The following is a 20,108-nucleotide window of genomic DNA, read 5'->3' on the forward strand; positions in this document are numbered from 1 at the left end:
TTGGAACCCACTGTGATTCTGCCCTGGTCATGCTCTGCCAGGCTTATAATACTGCTTGTTTTGGTGGCTTTCTGCCTTTAGTCTTGTCTTCAGCAAGTGAAAATGGTTGCTCACTCAAAATTAGGTCAGATGCTTGACTCGTACATTCCATTTTTTTCTGGTTGATTTATTTCATTGCCTTGCTGCAGTGTAAAGTGCTGCCCACTGACATATTTTGTTGAATCTGAACAAATAAGATGTCCATCTATAACAAAGAATACATCCTAATGTTTATTAGCAGTCACCTCATCAATAAATACACTGGAAACAGTTTCAGTGGCAGTCATAAATGCCTAGACTATTGGGCTACCTCCTCCGTGTTTCACAGCTTTGTCCATAATACATTATTCCAAAATTGAATAGTTTTATAATTTACGTCTTAGCAAATGTTACACTGGCATTTCAGTTATAACTTACCAGTGGTTTGCATCTTGTGGGATTGTGCAATTTTCTGATTACAGTCATCTAGAAACACAACTGCACCCACATCCTGGAAAGTGTATTTAATCTGGTCGATAGTTGTGAAGGCATTTTTCTTTACAGTGAAAGTATTCTTTTGTCATGCACTGCAGTTGCCCTACTGGGTCTACTGGCTGTTTGGGTATGTTATGTTCTTTCTCTTTAACCTAACAGTTGAATTTGCCACACCTAATCTTTTTGCTGTGTATTACATGGTATTTTCTTTAAATAAGTTTTCAGTTTCAAGACAGCCTGCTTTACTGGCATTGGCACCTCTTTGATCACAATGTTGATTGAGGTAACATATTCCAAATGAAATGGCAACACTTAGAATGTAGAACTCCGGAATTGAATTGTGCATGGATTGACAGTGGTCCAAATACTTTTGGTCCATTAAAGTGGGGGTCTGTGTATTATATGCCTTAGAATTGCTTCACAGTTCATAAGTGCAGCATTAAATTAAAGTTGACAGTCTGATCTTGAGTGTTTCACTTCAAACCCATTCTGAAGTGTACAGAGCCAAAATAATAAAAAATGTGTCACTGCATACAATACTTGGACTGCACTGCATGAGTTTGGTTGTTGGTACATGCAAAGTCCATTTTTTTCCACCACTTTTAATAATTTCTTCCAAACTAGAGATTTGTTATTCATAAAAATGTTTGATACTCTGTAGCTTTGCATTACAGTGTTGTTCGTCTGTGTAATATTGCAAAGCAATACCTCTTCTACAATCATTTAAATAGGGGATATTTAAAGTGACTGTGATCACCTCATTCCAGGATTCAGGTGAAGGCTCCGACAAAACAGTGTTTTTGTGCTGATGAACTGGGTTTCTATTTGATCAATTCTTTGTTCAGCCGTTATGAAGGAGTGGTCATTGATTAATAAAAAACATAAACTTTGCTTTACTCATTACGAGGTGCAAAACCATAGATGGAAACATGTAAAGCCAAATGTCAAGGACAATTCATAGGTTCAGGTATGATATATTAATGTTACAAAGGAAAACTAATTAATAATCGGTATTACTGAACAGTAAGAGTAGGACTAGCACCCAGGACAGCCGGTCCGGTCATAGCTTTTGGTTTCCGTTATTGGAAAAGCTGGGTCCATCTGAAGGTCAGACAGAAGGTTGCCTTGTTCTGTCAAACCACATAAAAAGTACAAGCAGGCAGCTTGTCTATATTTTTTTAAGAAGCACACATTTTATTTGATTCAATTATATATCCTTCAATGATAGAGGCTATTAGAGAGCAGGACGGAGTTGGCAGAGAGCAGCATCCAGTCTTTGACTGGTCCCCATCTCTCTCTCTCTCTCTCCATCAGCTCAGCAATGCTCAGTTCTCCAAAGGTCTCACTCTTCATGGCTCCTCTATGAAAATGAATGCTGTAAAGGTACTTCAGCGCAATGTCCATCACATATCAGTCAGAAAAAGCTCAGATAACAGTTCAAAGCACCAGTGTAAAGTCCTGTCTGTCACTGCCACAGCTCAGACCTGAGTAAATGATTCTGATTGTGTTGATCGTTTGCGTGGGAGACAGGAGAATCATAATGTTGTTCCCTCCAACTCGAGACTATAAGAGAGAGAACATCTATAAATATTGCTATTGACAACCATGTTACAGTCCAGTGCATTTTCCATGTGTCTGCAGAAGGTGGGGGGGGTCCATGCATGTGCTTGCAATGGGAAGACCCCCAGCATCGCCATCCAGTGACAATGATCCCCCCCCCCTCAGCTCTCCCTCAAAAAGTTTAAAAAGTAACTCTGTAGCTTGCCTATTTAAACCTAAACAGTGCACTGCTGGGGCAAACCTGCTTTTATCGAAAGGCCTAAGCTGCTCTGTGGCATAAAAACACCCCCACCACACCCAACCATTTGGTATGCTCCAACTCTTCTCCCTCCACAGCAAGGGTTGGCATAGGGAATCTGTCCATCACCCAGTCCTCCTTGCTAGGAGTCTCCCAGAAGTCTCTCACATGGGTTCACAAGCAAAGTGATCCTGGAATAGTGCTGTAGCACCCAGGTGTGCCTTGCTTGTGTGGTGAAGGTGTGGGGGGCAGGAGGGGGGGGGGGCGCTGGTGCTTCAGGCCTCACTGCTGCACTCATAGATGTTATCCTCCACGAGGGCGATGACCTGCTCAAACTTGTGCTGCAGCTGCATGCGGCGGGCTGTGGGGTTGGCGTCCAGCGCGTTCACCACCTGTGGAGATTGGGGGGGGTCCGTGCTCAGCACAGAGCTGCTCACATTCAGGAGGCTCTTTACACAGCGCCCAGTGGGCTCTGTGTTCACATCCAGCTCCTCTGCTGCTCCTGCCCTGTTGGCTTCTGGCATTATCTACTAAGCGACCATTGTTCGGTTGCGAAACATGCAAGCATGCAATTAATGGAACGCTTTTGTACATGAGAAAGCTGAAATAGAACCAGTGTTCAGCCTGGCATTATGGGAATTCCTAAGCATTTACCTCTGAACTACATAGCTATTGAATTCTGATCAGCCACCATGGAGGGCAAAGAATGTCAGTGAGCATGGTGCCCATATTCCAGTGAGCATGGTGCCCATATTCCAGTGAGCCCAGCTCCGATCCCAATCTTGTTTTATGTGAAACGCAGTGCTGCATGTGTGACACAGACGGCTGATCCTGCTACCTGATAGCACCCTTTGAACACATGTCACAACACCAGCCCTATTCGAGTAGATGTGAAAAAACCCTTACCTGAGTACGATATTTCTTGGCATAATTGTAGATCTCCATCAGGGCCAGGTTTGTGTTGAATTCATTTCTGTATTTCTGCAGGAAGGGAACGAGCAAGATAATGAGAGTCTGAGAAGTCACTGTCACGCACAATAACAGACACATACAACAAAGGCAGATGAAAGGCCTAGTGTGGAGATATGTAAAAAAAAAAGTTTCCCTGGAGATAAAACATTATTTTGCAGTTAAACATCTGACCAAAAAGGGAGATATATATGCATACAATTGCATGCTACATTTTTGGATAAAGGCAATGGAAGCGTTTTTAGGCTAAAATGGTAGATCTCAATTTAACGTGATTTTGAAACACATGTAACAATCTGGAGAAGGATAGCGAAGCGAGATTACGAAACCACGCTCTGTGCAAATTACAGCAGAGGGAGAAACAGCTTGAGCTTGACATGGAATGACATCCCAGGTCGACTTTCAGACGAATGCTATGATTCACCAGTTCACAGAGCAGAATCACAGAGCTTTAGAAAAAAATGTTGGTTTAGTCCCCAGGTAAAGAAAGTTACATCTGCAGCAAAGTGATAGAGCTGATGTGCACTGTCATGTGAAAATCATAACAGAGCATAACACAAAACAATTCAGCACAGTCAGAGCCTGAATGTATGTTTGTGATCCCATCTATTTAAGGATTATGTGCCTGTGAATTGTGTGGCTCTGTTTCCTACACTTTTGTTTAAAGTGATGAATTCCAGCTGCCTGGATATATATCTTGGACTGGCTTCCTTCCGTCCATGTACTACAGTAAGTTACGATCTCTTCCTTTCTCTCTTGTTCCAGTTTGCTACCTTACTTCCACATCCAAAAGTGTCCCAAATTTCGTATGGTAATTACAGGTCACTGAGCGTTCAGTGTGCAGCCTCTGATTGCCCTCATTACAAATCCAATCTCAGGCTCACGAACGAGACTATCTGGCAGCCGCGAGCAACACGTGAAAACGGCGTGAAGCACCCCGGCGTCTCCGGGACGCGGACCAGCTGCTCGGCCTGCATGATCGGGAGTGTGCCGGACCAGGCACGGCCCACGGGCTGACGGCCCCTCCCTCACCCGGGACTCCTCTGCAAGGTGTGCATTCATCTCCTGCTCACTCAACGGCGCCATCTCCTGGATCTGCTTGTAATACCACTGCACCCGTTTCTTGTACTCCGGTATCTCCTTGGCGTACAGAAGTTTGTTGGTGGGGGAGTCCTAGAACAAAGCATTACCATTAGCTGGGAGAGTGACAATAGCTTTAGCATTAGCTACGAGGGTAACAATGGGATTAGCATTAGCTGGGATGGTAACAACTGCTTTACCATTGGCTAGGAGTGTAAGAATGGGTTTAAGCATTACCTGGGATAGTGACAACGACTTTAGCATTACCTTGCATGGTGATAACAGCTTTAGAATTTGGTAGGAGGGTAACAATGTAATTAGCATTAGCTGGGATAATGACAATGACTTTAGCATTAGCTAGGATACTGACAATGACTTTAGCATTAGCTGGGACGGTGACAATGGATTTAGCATTAGCTGGGAGGGTGACGATGGCTCTAGCATTAGCTGAGAGGGTGACAATGGCTTTAGCATAAGCTGGGAGGGTGACAATGGCTTTAGCATTAACCGGGAGGGTGACAACAGCTTTTTAATCAAGGGTTGCTCCCACACCATCTGTCAGGCAGGGACATTCAATATACTGTAAATTAATCATACCAGGTGTCTAATGCTGGCTACGAAACACAGTATCCTTAGAAATGCAATATTGTGGCTGGAACAGCAATAACAAAAAGCGCATAAGTGTAGAGTTGAGCCCGACAGAGGAGCGGCAGGTACACTGCAGACTCAGCAGCCCCCCCTCACATGATGCCCCCCGCCGCAATGAGCCAGATATACAGTCTGCGAGAGTCATTCTGTCAGTCTGCGGTGCACTGCTATCCTGGGCTTCCCGTCCTCATGTCCACAGCCCATTTCTGTCAATGCTGCATACCTTTCGTGTAGCAACACCCACGCATTGTCGGACAATAAGAGGCATGATCTCTCCTCATTACAAAGGGAACTCACCCTAACTGTTTTCCATCGAAGAAAAAAAAAAAACTTAATTTAATACTCTGGGGTTACAAAAAAGAAATGGTCCACAAAACTAAGGCTTTCTTTTCCAACACATGTTTCCAATGTATTTCACGTTAAGTGTTTTGAAATTCCCATATCTGTTACCCATGTCTCAGTAACGCCGCTACAAGCCAACCCTTCCCAAAGTGGGCTCTTATCCAGAAAGCTGGTAGACAGACGTATGTAGGGCACATGGGGGCGGAGCCAACTCAGCGCTCCACCTGATACCCGACCCCTCCTTCCTGTGCACAAGGCCACTTCCTGCAGCTCTTCCATCTGCTGGGTAACACCTGACCATTTCCCGGCATTGAGAAAACACTGCTTCCTGCGTGAAAGTGGCCTGAGCTGCATTTCCTGCTTTAACTGCTAGTTATTGCTACCCCTACAGCCTCACACCCTGCTCCAAGGAAATTTGAGTGGGAAAAAACACATGGAATCATAATTAAATCCCCCCCCCACCTTAGTAAAACAAGGGCCTTGCACATGTTTTACTTTTAATAAGACCGCAAATCGGACCCTGGCAAGTGACATAAAAATAAACCTAGCGTCAGTGCTGATGAAAGGTGAACATTGTTCATGGAGCTCAGTTCCTGAGGGAGGAAGAGAGGCACTGAGACAGGATATTGTGTCTTGAAGGTCAGGGTGTCTACGGAATGAAGTATTCTGCCAGGCCTCCCTCAACTGTGCAAAACAAGGATTTCCATGGCGGGCCATCTCGTCTTGAAAAACATGAGGAAGGGTGGAAGCAGCTGACTGAGGCGTCGGGGAGCGGGGGAGGGGGGAGACGGTGCTGGGGCCTCACCTTGCCTAACTGCAGGTCGGACACAGAGCAGGCATCGATGAAGGCTTGGGCAATGACGGACAGGCACGCATCCATGTGGTCTGTCTTGTCGATGTCGAACACGAACTGGGGGTTTTTCAAAATGTTCACCCAGAACCTCAAAGGTAAGCTGCAGCAATGAAACATGAACAACTCAAACGAGAAAGGTCAAGAACACCGTGAATGCTATCGGTTATCGATGAGTATAATTAACGCTAATGGCTGCTGCCATGCTGATGTGGAACGCGAGGCCTCGGTCTATCTGCGCCCCACCTGTTGGTCTTCCAGATGTGCAGGGTGTCGGGGTCTGAGATGCCTCGTTTATCTGCCTGCTCCTCCAGGAAGTCAAAGAAATATTTCACAGCCAAAGGGGGCTTGTCAGATGGAATGCTGAGGATGGCCTGAAACAGGTCATCCAGGAACTTCTGGAGTGTTCCCTGCAGAGAGAGAAGATCACGGGTCAGCACCTCCCAGTAAACTCAGCATTATGGGCCATATCTGACCTCCCGAATTTGCTGGCGGACCAAATATTTAGTTAAGCCCAGGACAACTGCAGCAACGTCAAAACGTCTGCGGGCTTCAAATCCAAGTTGGATGCGTCAGGTATCCTACCAATACGCCCTGCAGGAGTCCCTCCCCACATCCTCCATGACCCATTTTTCCACACGTCACTCCCATGCCAGGCCCCGCTGTGCTGAGGAGATGCCCACCTTGGTGGAGAGCAGCCGCGTGAGGTAGATCTCTGGGAGCACCTTCTTGCGGTGGCTGTGCCTGTGTGACTTCTTGGTCTCTGTCAGCTCGTCGTGTGGGAGGACCTGAGAAAATGACACGATGGGACCGGCGATAAACTCGTGAAGGCAGCTCGTGGGCCTCAATCAGGTCTTTACAACTGGCCAGGATGAGGACGTGACGGCATAGCAATCAGCCAAAAGATTTTGGCAGATTTAATTTGCCACTTATACGGAGTTCAGGATCAGGTGCACAAAAGCGTCAGCAGCATCAACACCTTCTCCATGATGCGACAGCCCAGGGTTTAAGGTTTGCATCTTATGGGTTGCAAAACAGGAGAGACACCTGGAATGAGCGCCTAATTATTTGTGATAAGTTTTTCGTCTTTTCTCTCTAAATTTTCCTTATTTTCTCCTATTTGGGAATGGCGAGATACGGCGACTGCCAGAGGTCTCCCCGTCAGCTCCTGACACCCAGGCAAGCCAGGGAAGTGCAGAACACTGGGACAGGGCTATTGTCTGTGCTGTCAGCTGCCTCTGTCTCAGGCGGAGGGCTGCGGGTTCCGCCGGCTGATGGGACATGCATGCAGGAGAGCGGGACGAGGAGCCTATTTGGTCAATTCCACCCACAGCCCTGTAGGTGCCCAGCTGACAGTGGACTTTGCTGCGGAGCGACGAGATGGGGGGGAAACAGCTGTCTAAGCAGGCTGACAGAGCATGAGCCGCTCTCTGCGTTCCAGACCATCTCTGAGCTCTCAGCGCACAGTGTGAGTCAGGCCAAATCCCCACAGCCCTGTCTGACTGACGGTCCACCTTAGGAGCGCGGAAATATGCAATTAACCGAAAAATACAAATGTCTAATATATATCTATTCATGAGAACAGTCCTCAGTCCTTCCTGCAGCATGTTCCATGTTAACAAGGCAGCCATATCATGCAATTGCTTTCCTCACTGCCATGATTCCTCTTCCACTCTCCCAGTTGATTGCATCATTTCCATTTCTGCCTCATTTCCTTTAAATTCCAGACCTATTTCCTTTCCATGATATTCCACTCGCCCCTCATTCCCACCCCCCCCACTATATGCCTTATACTCTCACTTGTCCTGCCAGCCTCTCTAACCTTCTTGCCGGAGTCTCGAACCCTCCCAGGTGGTTGACGTGCCTGCGCGTGTCTTAGTGTCACTGTGTGTGGGTGTGTTTGTACAGGGTGAGGGCACAGTGCTGCTTACCAGATGAATATATTTCTCTGTGTCCAAATCTTTGACTGGAGAATGAGAGGAGAGATAGGAATCAGTCACAATCCATCACCGTCCGTCACTGACACATCGGTTACTGGGAGATGCCCCCAACTGAGATCGCTGGAGCTCAGCCTCTCTCACTAGTTTACATCAATAACTAAACAAACCCCCTTTGCTCGGAGTACACTTAACACTTCAGTATTTGTTTGGCAGGTAGGTCCTGTTTGGAATCTCAAATCCAATCACAATACTTACTAATACTGCCTCGTTATGTGACACTTCATGCACGACTTAATTCATTTTTAATGATACGTCACACTTGGCTCGCAGAGAAGCAAAAAAATTCAAAAAAAAAAAAAAATCAGTCCTCCATAAATCTTCAATTGTTTACAATTCAAAAAGAGACCATTTCCTATAATTGCTCTTACAGTTTCTTTTTTATTGTGTATTTTTTCTGGTGTCTGTCACTAAACGCTCTTTATTATATCGGCATGAAAGCAGACTCCCTGCATAATGGGGGCATAAAATTATTTTTGTTATATATATCAAATAGACAGGGTAACAAAACAAAGGTGTGTTTTGAAAAGATCCGCACATGAAAAGAAAAGAAATCAGAGAATAAGAGGAAGAAGCAGATCTTTGAGAAGACGTAATGAAGTAAATAAGTGGCTTGGAGTGACCTCACCTCTCCCCAAAGTGTTCTCACGTCTGTCTTTCAGGCTCATTGCAAGTGAGGCTCCCTCTGGAATCTGGGGGGGTACAAAATCACAAAATCACTGAGTGTAACTGAGGACGGAAATGTTGGCACTCACTAAGGTCAACATGGCATAATGAACTGAAGGATTTCCAGTGAAGTCCAACAGCACACGCGTTCAGTCACATTCACAGCTTGCTCACACTGGTGTGCTATAAGTGTCTCTTATCAGAGGTCACTGGTCATGCCTTGTCTGCTGAGATATACTACATGCAATACTGCCCGTAGATTGAAGGTGGGGCGGCTGGAGAGAGTTCTCACTTAAAATCCTCTGGAAAAAACCCAAAAGGTACACTGGAGGGTATTTACTTTGTAATGGAAGACGGTGTTGAGCTTCTTGCGGCCATCTTCCATCACTGACGTGTTGTCCAGGTCTAGGAGAATTCGACTGGTGCTGCCAGAAGGAAACCACTCTGGAGGATTGACAAGAAAGCAGCCATTGTAGCATCATCTCTAAGGACCCAGTGGCGCTTCTCTAAAGCCTCAGAAAAAGTATCTGGATAAATATAGCTTTGCTCTAGGAGTCAGCAAGGCTGAGTGTGACTCGGTGTGGGCTGAGGTCCAAAATCGAGGCAGCTTTTCACCTAGGTCCACGTCTTCGGCACTTGGCCACTGAGAAAAGGGCAAATTCTTGTAGAACGCCTCCAGGATCTTCTCTTTGACCTGGCAGATGGTGTCTGTGTTCATCACTCGCACAGTGAGCGAGTCCATTCCTAATCCTTGGAATGATACATTGATGTTCTGCAACAATAAAATGGAGGCAGTCACATGACAGCTGTGTTGTATTTCTTTGTTCCTCCCCCCTCTGGGTTGCTACCCGATTCATTGTTACACGGCCTGGGGCCCCTCGTTCACCTGGGGCTTGGCCTCGATGTTCTCCCTCAGCAACCACTCCTCATTCAGGGTGTAGCGGGCTTTGCCGGTGATGGCGTCGATGGAGCCCTTATTTATCTGCTGTTTGATGGCACAGAGCAGCAGAAAGAACGGCTCGCCCACCGTCTCCTGGAGAGAAATCGCAGCAGCCGCGGGCTGTTAGATGCCGTCAGCTGAGCAGCAGCTAGTGATGCTAAATCCGCACATGCTATATTCAACACGAACCGCGGAGAAGCTGGCAGCGACCACAAAGCAGCCCAGCTACAAGTGTTTCTTCCTGGAGAACGAGCGCTCAGGCAAATCCTCACCGACTTGCAAAAACACCTCTACGGTACGGCATTAACTTTTACAGCATTTTTAAGAGGCTGATTGGACTACAATGAGAAGGATGTCATAAAAGGTTAAGCAGAGCATTCTTTCTTCTGTATGCACCTTCAGGTAGCTGTACATGCAGATGGACATCCAGTTGGTGAGCATCTTCTCCACTACGGACTCGGTCCTCCGCAGCATCAGCTTGGGGTTCTTGGGGGCCGAGCTGTCTATGAGGTCTACCAGCAGGTCCTTCATGATGCTGGTGTAGTACTCCAGCTTTCCGTGCAGAGCGATGGTGAGCAGTGAGGCCAGGCTGCATCTGGAGTGGGGGAGACAGGAAACCCAACCTTCTCAAGAACCGAAGTCCCGCTCAACAGCACACAGGAGGTCGGCAAACATGCTGATACTGGAAAAATGCTTCACGCAGACAGGTTGCGACCGAATGATTTAAAGCGGCCGATTTGTGAAAACGCTACATGTTCCAGAATCCCCTTTTATTAATCACTGATTTAACTCCTTGGTTTCTAAGCATCTATATATATTGCTTGCAAACATCTATGCAGGATTTTCGCCTACCCCTATGTTGCTGTTCAGTGTTTTTCAAGAGCTTCTCTAAGCCTTCAAGGCGCTGGGCCACGTTAAAGTGTTTCCATAACAGTAGGAACTAGTTTATTACTCTATCAGTGTCTGCTAGGCTGGTCGGCCTGTGCCAGACTCCTGGCGAGAATCTCGATTCCAGTGGACGCACAGGCGTTAAGGATTCACAGACGGAGCGCGTCGCACTACAACAGGCACCAGGTCAGCAGAGCAGTGGTAGGCACAAGGTGCCGCGACATTCTCCAGCAGAGGGGCAAACGGCGACAACGTTCAGAAAGCCGCAATTAGGCTGATCCTCTGAACGGCGGCTTTCAGTCTCCGTGCCTAAACAGGACGGGGAAGGCGGGGAGGCCTCTTTGGGTCACCTGTCCCGTACGGCGAAGTCCTTCTGCTGCTCCAGAGCGTGCACGAAGGTGATCAGGAAGTGCTTGTTGTTCAGCAGAGTGGAAAACAGCGTGACCCCCTCCTCCATGTTGGGCTTGCTGGTACCTGCGGGCTGTGCCAGGGAAAACACACAATTAACTTAAAGGGCCGGCGTCACCGTGGGAATCCGCGCTTCACACGTAGCCGGCACACGCTTCCACATCGTCGCACCGTCGCCTTTGAGATGGGCTACGGCCATATGGTGACACGGCGTGGTCCTAACAGAGCCGTGTCCTCACTGCCAGCCCAGCGGCCGTCCGCGCTACTACACGTCCAAGCTACTGGGAGATGATCTATGCGGATCTGCTACCATGGAGGAGTCTGTCTCCAGACGATATTACAGCAGGCACTGAATGCCGCTCTGACAGAGCCTCTCGCGGAGAAGGAGCTTGGCAGACCTACATCAATGATTAATTAGAATTAGAGGTGAGGCATTCCTGGGGGAGCACGGGCTGGGCAACGGCGCCCGTTACCTTCCAGTCCTGCAGCAGGGGGTGAGTCTCTGGCACAACACGCGGACTCAGATTATCGTTCTCGTAGACGGGCTGCACCAGGCTGTTCTTCTCGTAGTCTGAACACATCTGTGGGACGGGGGTACAGTTAGGTGGTCTGTCTAAAGGAAGGAGTCCCTTCTTTGGACCAAACCTATTGCACTTAATTAAGATGGGTGTGCTTCCACGGTGCCGGGCAGCAATGCATCACGGTAAGGGACGTGACTTCTGCTAGTGCTTTTGCCGCATGGTTACGGCGGCTTGCTGCGAGTGTGGTGGGGCGCCGAGCCCCCGCTGTGTGGGGAACAGTGCTGGAGGACAGGCCGTGTCCTCGGGCTCCCACAGACTCAGCCAGCAACACTCCCCAGTGTAAATAAGAGTTACGCCATAAATTCAGAGTCCCGGCGCAATTGTGTTTAGACAAGCACTTTAGGTTGCAGAATATCACACACAAATTATAGAGACGGGGGGTGGGGGGGGGGGTGCTTTTGCAAGCAAGCTGGGATGTTTTCTTTTAAATGGGAACTGACTCAAGCCTCTGGACTGGGGGGGGGTTGCTGCTTGTTTCATGTTAGAGGCCCCAGCGGGATGAGAAAGGAGAGAGTGTGGAGGTAACAACATTTATGTTACATTACCAGCGATTTTCACAGCTCCTTCGCCTCACAGCTCAGCCAGAGCACTGTCCACTTTCCTCCCTTTCCTGACCTAGTTTGTGTTTGCCCCTGAAAGCAGTCGAAGTCCTTCTGTGTGTGTGTGGGGGGGGGTTAGGTATATATTACATGGTGGTGACCCAATGTCCCCACAATGTCATAAAAACCTTTCATTTGGACATTATGGGGACCATTTTTGTCTCCACAAGGGGAAACTCAATTTCACAAAAAAATCTGTGACTGCAAACAAAAAACTGAAAATCTCTTGCCTTTTGTTGGGTTACTTATAGGTTAGGGTTGCCATTGTGGGGATTAGGGCTTTGCCCATAGAAATGCATGGGCGGTCCCCACAAAGATAAAAACAAAAACGTGTGCGTGTGTGTGTGGGCCCAGTGACGGCAAGGGTGGGGGCTGTGAAATGAGACTCTGTGTGTTTGCGTAGAGAGTGTGATTTGTTCTGACTCTGTGCCTGCCATTGTTCTGCTCTACCACAGTCACCATGGTAAAATGAAAAAGTGGGCTGCCCACCTTTGGGAAGAAGGTTCGGGTGACAAACTGCTTGTACTCCAGGAAGGGGATGCCCTGACTGCGGTTCAGCTCCTTGGTGAGGTCTGTCATGTCGGTCTGCAGCTCAGCAAAGCCTGTGGGGGGGGTACAGCACAGCGCCCTCGTTAAGTCCGGCCTCTCCACATTCCCCCCCTTAGGCACAAGCGTCACGCGGCACGTCCGTCTGCCAGCGTACATGGGAACCGCGCACTGCGAATGTTTGCACAACACGGCCTTCACAGGCCAACGTTAACAGGAAACTCCTTTATTTAAAGCATGTGTAGAAGTCAAAGTTAGAACCCAAGGAACTAATTCAAACAAGGAATAAAGAAAGAGAAAGAGATCTGTCCTGTTTCCATAGCCTTTATGGCCTGAAGTGAGCCTGGAGCCCATGACAGACAGCACACTCAAAACCATGCAAAGAGGCTGATGGAGACACGACTGTTAGTTGTGGCAGGAAACCCACAATAACCGGGCTCCACCACGACAGCCCAAATACAGGCCAAACACTGAACTCACTACTCTCAAGGTGTGAGGACACGATGCTTCTGACGGCTGATAAGAGGAGCGTGTTGTGCTCAGAATAGCTTCAGATTAATGCATCAATTTCTCTTTTCTGCTGTATGTACTTTTGCCCTTCGCACAAAATGGACCTTCTGACCATCAAAACGTTCCTCAAAGGGAGTAAAGCAAGTTTTTGTGAAATTTCTGCAAAATTCCCCCATTCCCAAAAATGTCTGAATCACTCTGGGAGGCGATGGGACAGAGATGGGGAAATACCTCGCCCCTTGGCGTTATGTAGAAAGCATGGGTAACCATGGTGGCTGTCATGGAAGCATGCCCCCCCCCCACAAATCTCCTTAATGCTTGACACGCTCTGAGGATTTCAGATGCACCACTGCCCCGGCCTGTGAGTCGCCCTTCGCCTCCAGTCCCTCCCCCACAACCCCCCCTGACAGGGTAGCCATAACAAAATCAGCATGACCGCTGTGGGTCGGGGCTTTTTGTGAGTCACGCTTACAGTGCACAATCGCAGAGTCTTTCATCACAGCCTTTCTTTTGCACGCACACACACACATGACTATGCACGCACACGCACACACACACACACACACACACACACACACACACACACACACAGGAAAGCCTCTTAAAAGCTCTCCCCAGTTGCAGCCTCCGTCAGCTCACCTATGCTGAACCAGAGGGGCCACGTCACACGCCGTTTCTCCGCGTCTCCGTGTCATTAGACATCAAAGGCGGATCTGACCTTCCTATCCCTGAATTTGTACGGCATTAGCTGGGACTATGAGTGGCCCGTGGTCAAGACGGTGGGTGGAGGGGGGGGGGGGGGGACAGTCTGCGTCCTCGAGCCTGGTCACGCTGGATCACCTTTGCGGATCTCCTCCCTGATCTGCGCCTCCATTTCCTCCATCTGTAGCAGCGTCTTCTGCCAGTAGCGCTCGGCACGGCGGCTCTTCGTGCAGTACACCACCAGGGCTGATGGGCGGACAGAGGGCCAATCAGAGCGGCCGGTGGCAACACGACGAGACGGACAGCTCTAAAATAAAAGGCCCCATTATGCGCCGTCGCCCCGCTAATAAAAGACCCCTGTTTCTCCGGATAGAAGCGGCATTGACAGATTGCCCTGATCCACACACAGGGTCCCACTGAGAGCGTCTGCAGTTAATCCCAGACATGCTCGGAGCTCACATCACATTGTGAGTCCATAATGATCTGTGTAAGCTGCATAATTAATAGCAGCTACGGTTTAATGCAGAAACCCACAACAAATTCCATGACAAATATACACAGAGCACAAGCAGAGACATCGAGGCAGAAGGCTAAACACAGACAGCGTAAACACGCGTGTGCTTGCACACGGATGATGTGGGAACACGTGCACAGTGCCGCACAGCTCTGCTTCAGAGGGCGGAGCCAGGGCCGGCCCGCCAGGAGCAGGTACCGCTCATCTCCTCGCACATCTGGGACGTCAACCTGCTGCCAAGACCAGACATAAATCACAGCACTGGCACGGAGGAGGGAGCCCGTCGTGCCGCCACTTACCCACGGTGCACAGCAGCAGCAGGACGCTGCACACCACGATGGACACCACGATGGCCAGCTCGCTGCCTCCCAGCTGCACCGTGGCGATGACCTTGCGGAAGTTGCCCACCTGCACCTGTAAGCACAGATCATGACTCTGAGGCTCAGCGGGCACAGACACACACATGGCAGTGCCAGGCCTGCACTGGCCCGGCTCAGGAAGCTTCCAGCAAGGGCCGCCTCCACGGGGGGGGGGGGTGGGGGGGCTCAGATCCCTAAAGAAATATGGGACGCCGCCCCACACCCTGGGTCACCTCGCTGCTGGGCGGGGGTTACGAAATGTACATGAACATATGGAATAAGTCACCAAATAGTTTTAGAATAATCACTTTCTTTTTGGAGGGGGGGGGGGGGGGGGGGTACTGGGACAAAAAACAGAGAGGAGCTGACGTCTCCCTAAATAGGATCTAGAACTGCCTATGCATCCAGCAGAAATATGACTCAACCCCCCCCATCTCATTCACTGCTGTTGTTCCATTTTAAATGTCCTGATCAATTAGTCAGATTCTCTAATGTTTTCTGTGTGTTTACATTTAAAGACATTCATCTCTGTCACTGTAATGCCTCTGTAAATAAGCCTGTCCAGTGCCCCTTCCTGTCAGCGTTCAATGTGCTTCCTCTAAGCCCACTTTGTTTCCCCATTTCTCTGTGCTGAGCTCTGGCACTCAGTTTAGCCCAGCAGTGGATTTTCCCAAACTTTCCCATTAAAGCCCCTCCCCGCAGGGAAATGACAGAAGCACAGTTCGCTTTACTTTTTCAGCCCAAAAAAAATGCAGCGTAATCTGTTTTGTGTTGAACAGTGAGCTGATGAAGAAAAGCATTGTTCTGAGTTCCTTGTTTAATCTTAACAATAATTTATCTCTGACCTGCCTAACACACGTCTATTTCCCCGCTACAGTGGAGCCCAGGGATATAAAAAAAAGGACAGAAACGATCCGGTTCCCACCCAAACCGTTTCAGCATCCCAGAAACACAAATCAGGCACAACAAAAACGGTGCCCCCGCCTGTGTTATGACATTCCATCTGACCAATGACCTGGGCTACTCCTGCCGCCCTTCCCTCTCACTAATCGCTTTTGTTGGTTTTTGAATGTTCCTCCTGCCCCAAACCAGAAACAGTCCCTTACCACCATTACAGGCCACAAAACTACTAAACTTGAAAGGATCCCTGAGACATCATTAAATAGAGCTTCTTACTTTTCGCTCTCCCAAAACAGGGAACATAAATAGTGATCTGCTCCCTGTTGGGTTATTGCCAGCTTCAGCTCTTTGCACTGATTATTGCAGTTATTTTTGTCCCAGTTCCTGCAGCAAAGAGGCTGACTGTGACTAAGACGATGCTTCCTCATCTGAGACACATTCCACCATGACAGCCACAGTGAAATGCCATATTTTTACTAGCCACAAAATAGGTGGATTTATTTACACATTTTTACAAATGAATAAAGGCACTTAAATTCCGTAAGGGAAAAAAATAACACTCATTGGGCATGGAGAATAATATTTATGGTGAAAAGTATATCTTTGTCAATGAGGCATGATGGGTAACGCAGGTCCACTTACGATGACTGGCTGCTCTCTTTCATGTGAGTTCAGGGAGCCGTTGATAGTGCAATGAAACAGCTGATCGTTGCTGAAGCTGACCTCACAGGGGATGGAGCCAATCGTCACGGTGTGTTCTTCCGGAGCCAGATTCAGTTCACTGGGTCCTTTCTGTGAAAGGCAACACCTGCACATCAGTCCAGTCAAGCCATCATAAAATAAAAGACGTGGGGAGTTGCATGCAGTCAGAGGGAAACCCTTTTTAGGATCTGATGACACGTAAATGTTTGGGAAGGGAATTGAATATATGGTCTCATCAGAATTTCAGCAGCTGTGAAATATGAGGTGTAGTATTAGATAACAACAGGGTGCTCTCTGGGAGCGGGGGATACTGGTCTGGTGAGATGCCAGCAGTTGCAGGGTTCTTACACATCCAGCTGTCGTGCAACTAGCTGGAAACCAGCAGTAAAAAATTCGGAAATGCCAGGATGAGGGCCGCATGCGTCGGGGCAACCAGGTGGGTCACCACAATGCGAAAAGGGGAGACAAAGGGCGAGCTGAGCATGTGGAAAACTGAATGTTTATTCTGGGATGCTTCCCGTTTACTGATTAACGCCGAAATGCTGGCCCCATCTCAGGATGCGAACCTCTGTATCTCTGTCAACAACCACTTCCTTGCCATCTATTTTTTACTGAATGACATTAACCCTCCTGCAAACGCCTTCCTCAAACACGACGGGAGCGGCATATCTGATCCGTGCAGCCAAAGACTCCATCTTCCCCGTCAAAGGAGAGACAAAGGCACTCAGGATCACATGTCTCTGAGTTGCTGGAACATCCTTGTGTTTTCTTCCACATGCCCACGACTCAAGAAGGAAGTCTTAGTATTTATGAAAATTTACAAAAAGCTCATTTATGAAAGGTCATCCAGTCAGCCAAGAAATTAGCACAGTTTGGTCACAACATTTCTTTGGAGCAGCGCAGTTCTGCTGGCGAACTTCAAATTAGTGACTTGAAACTCACTAAGGGCACCTGTGTTTGTTGTTTCTAATGAGAAAAAGAGAAGATGCACATTGTGACTGACGTCTGACCACCACGCTTAAGCAATTCCCTTCACAGCAACAGAAAAATCCCCCTTCAGCTGACGATCGTGAGTCAGTGAAGGACACTGATTCAGACACACACACCAGCTCCTCGCTGGTCAAGAATCAGACCCCTGTCTTTAGTCCAGAGCACTCACATTGATGATGAGTGTGAGAGGCTCTCCTGGGTGGTGTTTGATGAACTTGTCCTTGGTTGCAGTGAAGAACTGTGGGTCCTCCAGGTAGTCCATGTAGAAGTGCACCCTGTAGGGCTCCTCGTCGTCCTCAAGGTCCATCTGGGTGGCAGGACTGTCCCCAGTGTAGGGGACACCATTCAGATAGAACTCCACTGTGGCTCGCGTGGACTGAGGAGAAGCTGGCGAGGAGCATGTGATGATCGTGTTTGACCGTACAGTGCAAGCCTAGACATAAAGCGCAGGACATTGTTATACAAGCTCAATTTGCTCATGACCAAACAGCATTGTTCTATCTTTAGAACATCCCCCATATACCTCATGCACATGTTTGAAAAGCCACACACCGTTCACAGTTTCAGTTGGCGGAGAACACGCCACAGCGCAGTCTCCCACAATCCCTACAGAACAACTGCAGAGGCCCGGCAGAGACTCACGCTTTGCTCGTCCGTGATCCCCCTGACCTTCATTTCCACATCCTGCACCAGCTTAAAGCCATGTCCCTTCACCGTTATAGTCCGGCCCCCGCTAGAAAACAAAGAGCCGGGAGTTAAGGCACACGCTCCAAGCCAGAAGGCGAGAACCCCGGGCCCTTTGAGCAATTGAATTAGCCCAGACACCCACAAAGGCTCTGCATGCTACCATGCGTCTGCTTAGCGGAAAAAAAACCCTGGGAAGGCGGCCCAGCGGCAGACAGCGCCTCTGCCTCTCGCAGGCTCCCAGACACAGCGGTTTGTTTGGCTTACTGACTCGCCGCCGCTGTGTGAAGAAACTCGGGCTGCTGTAAGCGGCGCGCAGAGATACGGGGGTGACATTTCAGCCGGCGCCTCTTGCCTATTACGCCGAATGCGGCGAGTGAGCAGGATACCTCAGGTAGCTCTTCTGCGGATGGATGCCAGTGATGATCGGATTCCTCTCATAGGTGTAGGAGGAATTTTGCAGGTTTTGGCATGGAAGTTCTTCAAACTCCACGCACACGGACACGGTGGTATCGGGACGCGTGTGCTCCGCCGGTGGCATGGTGCACTCGATGGTGTCGGCGTCTTTCCTGGCAGAGAAGCAGCACAACCATGAGACAACCTGTCAGAACATGCTGCATCACCAAAGAACGTGGAAGGAGGCAAAGCAACCCGATCTGTCGAGCCCGCAGCACGACACAACAGGGTTCGGAGGAGGAACCATTACGGGATGGGAACAAGGACTGAAATTACAACAGGGTCCCAAAGGAACCCCGTCGTGCATGACTATCTGCTTTTTGCTGATATTTTAGGCAAATGTTTAAGTAAAAATAGAATAAACTATAACAAACAGAAAAACCCCCGTCAGCCTAGCTCTCCCAGATCATGCCTCTAACAGATAAATAGCGTACTGCATTCACTAGTCACACTTAGATTTGTCTGCTGGTTGGTATTCTCTCTTGCTATGTGGAGCATTCATTCATTCATCTTGCATTCTGCTTGCCCTAAGCGGGGTCGCGGTGGTCTGGAGCCTATCCCTGGAAACAACAAGTGCAAGGCATGGAATAACCCAGTATGGGGTGCTAGCCCATGGCAGCTGCTGGTACAGTGGAACACAGTTACCTAATAATAGTGCAGTCGTGGGTGCCGTTGACCCTCACTCGCACTCGGGAGCCAGTATCCAGGTGTTCGCCCTTGAGAGTTACTTTCGTGCCCCCAGACAGGGATCCGTTCCTGGGCTCCATGGATAGTACTCTGGGACTCTGTGAAGCAGAGGGGCAGCTCATAATATTATAGCATTCGATCAGTATTAGTAACAAACAGGATTAATAAAGCCTTTCAGGATAGTTAGCTTATGTTAGGCTGGTTTTTTAATTAGTCATTAACTAGCGAGTTTTAAAGAATGAACGGCATTTCTGTCCCATTAAACATGTCCCCCAGAACACAAAGGCCTTTTCAAATTCGTCCTAACATTCCTTGGCCTCCACTTGTAACTATTCTGTTGCAATTGAAAAAGCAATTCTTGCTGACATTTTTCTGGTCCACGTCTTGCCCTAGAACTTCTTGGCCCTGAAGAGCGAGGACCTCCAGCTGGAAGGCAGACCATCTGCATTCTGGAGATTTCCGGAGGTTCATGTCTGCTCGTCACTCTGGGGATAGGCTTCAGAGTGGTTCAGCACACATTTCCACTTCCCCAAGACAGGATTCACTTCCTCTACGGAAGGTAGTGGGGGGGGATCCGGGGGGGGGGGGGGGCTTCCTATTGTTTACAGCAAGCTGATTGTTGCGGACACAGATGTTTCCTGAGGACTACACTGAGCTTCAAGGAAGGAGACATGAAGAAAAGCCTCCTTCCTGTTCCTGATAGGACAGTTTCTTCATCTAAAGAATTAGGAAATATCCCAACACAAGAGAGAACATGGTGTGGAGATACAGCATCGGAC

General features: G+C 48.7%; 1 protein-coding gene across 1 annotated transcript in view; it reads right to left on the reverse strand.

The window, feature by feature from the left end:
* Nucleotides 1–1,382: 1,382 nt before the first annotated feature.
* The window catches only part of plxnd1 (plexin D1), a 45,486-nt gene continuing 26,760 nt past the window's right edge, over nt 1,383–20,108 (reverse strand). Inside the window, exons 15-36 of the mRNA XM_023819263.2 lie at nt 19,288–19,427; nt 18,576–18,755; nt 18,145–18,235; nt 17,672–17,935; nt 16,453–16,602; nt 14,851–14,965; nt 14,176–14,283; nt 12,769–12,881; nt 11,573–11,680; nt 11,042–11,172; nt 10,200–10,398; nt 9,750–9,896; nt 9,479–9,635; nt 9,204–9,307; nt 8,826–8,889; nt 8,132–8,166; nt 6,884–6,988; nt 6,447–6,610; nt 6,156–6,303; nt 4,313–4,453; nt 3,218–3,292; nt 1,383–2,703 (exon numbers count right to left, since the gene is read on the reverse strand). Coding sequence (XP_023675031.2) covers nt 2,587–2,703; nt 3,218–3,292; nt 4,313–4,453; nt 6,156–6,303; nt 6,447–6,610; nt 6,884–6,988; nt 8,132–8,166; nt 8,826–8,889; nt 9,204–9,307; nt 9,479–9,635; nt 9,750–9,896; nt 10,200–10,398; nt 11,042–11,172; nt 11,573–11,680; nt 12,769–12,881; nt 14,176–14,283; nt 14,851–14,965; nt 16,453–16,602; nt 17,672–17,935; nt 18,145–18,235; nt 18,576–18,755; nt 19,288–19,427 — 2,856 coding nt within the window. The 3' untranslated portion in view covers nt 1,383–2,586. The remainder of the gene's footprint in view (nt 2,704–3,217; nt 3,293–4,312; nt 4,454–6,155; nt 6,304–6,446; nt 6,611–6,883; nt 6,989–8,131; nt 8,167–8,825; nt 8,890–9,203; nt 9,308–9,478; nt 9,636–9,749; nt 9,897–10,199; nt 10,399–11,041; nt 11,173–11,572; nt 11,681–12,768; nt 12,882–14,175; nt 14,284–14,850; nt 14,966–16,452; nt 16,603–17,671; nt 17,936–18,144; nt 18,236–18,575; nt 18,756–19,287; nt 19,428–20,108) is intronic.

The sequence above is a fragment of the Paramormyrops kingsleyae genome, chromosome 6, assembly GCF_048594095.1.
Source record: "Paramormyrops kingsleyae isolate MSU_618 chromosome 6, PKINGS_0.4, whole genome shotgun sequence".
In the NCBI taxonomy this organism is placed as follows: domain Eukaryota; kingdom Metazoa; phylum Chordata; class Actinopteri; order Osteoglossiformes; family Mormyridae; genus Paramormyrops; species Paramormyrops kingsleyae.